The 4,757-nt window shown below is 29.5% G+C and overlaps 1 protein-coding gene across 1 annotated transcript; it reads right to left on the minus strand.

The window, feature by feature from the left end:
- Positions 1-407: 407 nt before the first annotated feature.
- Positions 408-1,698, minus strand: LOC134830150 (uncharacterized). The gene is made up of 2 exons (XM_063843540.1): positions 1,500-1,698; positions 408-1,438 (listed from the first exon to the last, which is right to left on the minus strand). Exons 1-2 carry the CDS (start codon positions 1,588-1,590, stop codon positions 570-572), a joined length of 960 nt encoding a protein of 319 aa, XP_063699610.1. The 5' UTR covers positions 1,591-1,698; the 3' UTR covers positions 408-569.
- Positions 1,699-4,757: the final 3,059 nt, after the last annotated feature.

The following is a 4,757-nucleotide window of genomic DNA, read 5'->3' on the forward strand; positions in this document are numbered from 1 at the left end:
AAAAATTTCTAAAAAACCATTAATATTTTTCTTTAAAAATTTTAAAAAATAAAAAAAAATTTTCTTGAGTTTTAAATAATTAAAGCAAATAAGTAATTTTTGTATAAATTCAAAAAAAAATGTTTATTCGATTGATTGAAATTTAGATTTCACAAAATTAGGTTTTCTTCAAGTTATATTGAATTATCGCAAATCAAATTTGAAAAAAAATATATAATTAACGTCATTCTCATTTTTTTATTCTAAATTCTGTGAACCACATAATGAGTAATTTCGCTTAAAATTACATTCGAATCTTGTCACAACCAACATTTGCCTTTTCGTGCATTTCAAAATGCAGCCAGTTACTTACTTTGTCACAACTTTGCAAGAAAAATGAGAATTCGATGACAATAAAATGATAAAGAAGACCGAAAAATGTTTGGATTGCTATAAATACGTATTTTATTATATATTTTATTTATTAATTTATTTACAAGAAAAATAAATACTGAGTGGCGTTCGTGTGTGTGTGTTTCTATGCAAGAAAACAAATATCAACTAAAAAAAAATGGAAAGTTTTATTGTTGTCACTCAGTATTTTCTTCGATTGTATTTTGCGAGATAACCTCGACGATGACTTTTTCAGTTTTTTCCTCTTCGGGCGACGGCGTTTGGATCTCTTTGTCGTCATTGCCGGGCCTCACGAAGCAAAATAACTTTGCCAAACGCATAAATTGCGAGTCCAAGTGATGCACATAAATGTCGTAAGAATTGTCGCGGTAGCACGGAATGAACGACGAAAGATGCTGATACTTTTGTAAAATTCCAACTTCGGTCGATTCGATGGCTGAACGCTCACTGAAACGCAAGACAAGTTTGATGATACCACGATGACGTACTTTGTTGACTTGAAATTCGTCGAGAAGCTGTCCATCAAAACCGAGTTCGTTCAAGTGACGCAATTCCTCGAACAAGCTGAGGTCAATTTTCGTAAAACTGTTGTCTTCCATGCGGATTTTCTCGAGATTTTTGTTGTTTTTGAACAGATTTACGTTAATTTCTTGCAAATTGTTCGCCGCCAAGTTGATCGCTTCCAAGTTGACGCAATCGCGTAAGGCATCTTCTTCGATATTTTGCAAATTTAGGTATTTGGCATCGATAATTTTGAGATTTGGAAATGCTTGACACAGATCGGAGGTGAGTGTATGCATTTCTGAGCTTGGTCTCCGATATTGGGACTTCATTGGAGGATGCCCGCCCAAAGAGATAATTTTAACCATATCAGCTGGAATGGTACTTGCTGGCCTAAAATGACGATGTGTTTCGTTCAATTTAATTTCTTGGGCGACACAAAATCCAGATTCCTCCGAAAAACAATTTAAAGTGTAAATTGGAAGACTTTCGACTATTGGAAGGACATCCGCTTCAGGTAAAACTTCATTTTCAATTACATTATCTGAAAAAAAAATTTTTTTTGTTAAAATCGATTTTTTCAATTTTTGCTGTTTAGGACTTACTTTTTACTACAATGAGAGCTCCTTGCACAAAATTTGCCAAAAATGCAAGAAAAATTGTTGAAAAAATAATTTTTTTCTGATTTTTTGTCATATTGATTAATTTTGTGACTTTTAATCAACTTTACTACTTTTTTCCCATGCACGAACAAAGTCTCAGTTGATACTAACGAGGTTGTTGTTACAAGACTGCCGATAGAAAAAGCTCAAACACGTTCACGCTTATCAGTAGAATATGAATGAACATAACAAGTAAATAACGATGTTAACCGGCGAACATGCTTTTATTAATAAATAGACATCCGAATTAGCGTTAAAACTCTCAAATTAGTCGCAATTAGTACAAATTAAGCAAAAGACGCGTATCTTTCGATTTTGCAACTTCTCATGAACGATCAATAAAAATTTGTTAAACAAACCAGAAATTAGCAGTTTGCTATCTGCTGGTCAAAGTACGATTGTTTCATGAGATGATAACGTGTTCTAACTACTTTTTGTAAATAACTCTAACAATAAATTTCCCAACCCAAAAAAAAATTGGAATTTCCATCGACGCATTTTTTTCTAAAAGCAAAAAAAAAATTGAGTAATAAAATTTTCGAACACCTTGACGACATTTCAATAAATTTATCCAATGGACATCTGCACACAGCGGGACCTTTACATGATTCTAGTAGCAACATTCCTTCTTTCTCTCGACATGCATCGACGGGAACTGGACAATGTTCAAATAAAATAATAATATAAAAAAACATTGACAATAAAAATTCAATGCACACAAAATGACCCTTTTACTCTCTCGTCTGCTTTTGTTTTTAAAATTCAATACGCTTTTTTTGCTGTAATATTTACACAGGCAGAGCAAAAAACAAACTTGAACGAGCGACAGACAAACATATCGCAAGGTGGATCTTTATTTGAAAACAATTGAGACTTGAACATTTGCGAAAAAATAAACAATTCAATTTTCAACACGAGTCCACGAAATGTTGTGACAAATGTAACTCTTTTTTTGGCTTGCCCTGGCTTAGTAGCTTTTATTTTTATGAATTTCATACATTTTTGATTAACTGTTTTTTTTTGTTTTCAGTAGTAGTTGAGTTACATAAAGGTGCATCAAATAAGGGAATTTCCGCACATGAGTAATATTTATTAACTCTACTGTGGAAAGTTTGTGTTTCGCAAAAAAAAAAAGAAATTTTTTGATTGTAAATAATAATTTAAGAAATCTTTGACTAAAGAATGAAATACGATCGAATAATCTTCAAAATTGTTATAAAAATAAAGAAACTTCTCTTGAAGGATTTTTTTCGAAAATTTCTTTAAAAGGTTTTAGAATTTTTCGAGCTTTAAGCCTTCAAAAATCGAAGATTTTAAGTAATATGTTTAAAGAAATAGAAATTTAAAAAATAAGAATTTTTTAAAGAAAAGTTCATTAAAAATGTTCAAAATTTAATTATTAAAAATAAATATAAGATTTTAAGCTATTTTGAACTTTTACGCTATTAGACTGAAATTTTTTATAATTTCCAAGTTTTTAGAATCATATTAAAACGTTAATAAATAATTTTTTAAAAAATTATGATAAATTTTATTTAATTTTTTAAGAAATTTTGATAAAATATGATTTTCAAAATTTATGTTTTTTCAAAAAATCAAAATTTTTAGAAAAAATTAAAATTTTTAACTTTTTTTTTTTTTTTTTGTTGAATTTTTCATTAAATTATTATTTTGGTTAAAGTTATCAAAATTTCACAAATGCGTTTAAATAATTTTAAATGTTTGTATTTTTAATACCTACTATTAAATATTTAATATTATTTTCGAACAAAAATTCAAAAAAAAAAAAAAAAATGTTAAAAAAAATTGTAAATTATATATTGAATTGTAAAAATATATAAAGGCTCGAGCTTTTAAACACCCTATTTTAGAATTAAAGTTTTTGCAAAAAAATATAATTTTTTTTTAGCGATAAGATAACACGTTCGTTTTGTTCAAGATATCAAACCAAAGAGTGCGAAAACAAGCACGATGGTTCCTTAATATAGGTTAAGTGACATTCAAGACATAATTACGACTTGACCTTATCCTTATTTATCGTCTATTGCTCAATAAGTTCATTTTGACGGCTATTTTTATGGCTTCGACGAATGTGAATTGTAATGAGATGATATATACCTAAAATAAAAGAAAAATAATTTTAAAAAAATTTGTTAAAAAAACTTACCATTTCGAAACACAAATTTTCCACAGTATGTTTACTCCATCGTCGAACACTGCAAAAAACGGCAAAATATGATAAATAATTCAATAAAAATGTTGTTTGTGCGCGGATAAAAAGGTAGAAGAGGCATCAAAAATGTGTTACAGAAAAAAACTATTGTGTCAATTTTTTTGCTGCTGCCAACATAACATATTGCAAGCAAATAAATAATAAAACTGTAAAAAGTTACATTCGATAATAAATAAATGTTCATCATGTCTGAATTTAAATGTGACATAGCATATAGTGAAAACCTTCATTTGTCATGTTACTTACTTGATGACTGACCTATCTCAAGATTTCTTGCTGCTGCTGCTGCTGCTTGAGTGACTTGGCTAGACAGATCGATAATTATTATTACCAACTATTTCCACACAAACACAAAAAAAATTGAAATAAATAAAAGAGAAACCTCACATTAAGAATTCCTTCGTAAATTTTTTTTTTTCATTAAAAAATTTTACTCTAAATTCTCATACACCACAACCGACACTCTGCTTATCTAAATTACGCAAATTGCCTGCTACTTGATATCACATTCCATAAATATAAATTAAGTCTTGTTCGTTTTTGCTTTGGATTTTTTGCTGCTGTCTTGAGAAGTATACGAAGAAAAAAAGTTGTTCGCTTTTAAGAGTCGCCTCAGTGAATATCGGAAATGCTGAAAAAATGCATTAAATACCACACGGTAACATAATAGATATCGATTAGCTTGACAGGTTACGGCTACTTTGCTGTTATGTACTAAATACTTTGAACGAAGGAGAAGAAAAAAAAAACACAAAAACGAGTGATTAGTAAAATGCGAAAGATTATTCAAAAAAAAAAGGCGGAGGAAAGATTTATGCTTGAAACGATAACGTTTTGTTTGTGGGCTTTTAAAGAGTTGTATTTATCTTATCGCTCGTTTTTCGAGTTACATGCCTCTACCAATTGAGAAGAACATTAGCTATCGACGATAAGCACGTGGGTGGTCACGGATTTCGGAGCCTCTTAAT

This window comes from Culicoides brevitarsis, chromosome 2 (genome assembly GCF_036172545.1).
Source record: "Culicoides brevitarsis isolate CSIRO-B50_1 chromosome 2, AGI_CSIRO_Cbre_v1, whole genome shotgun sequence".
NCBI classification, from domain to species: domain Eukaryota; kingdom Metazoa; phylum Arthropoda; class Insecta; order Diptera; family Ceratopogonidae; genus Culicoides; species Culicoides brevitarsis.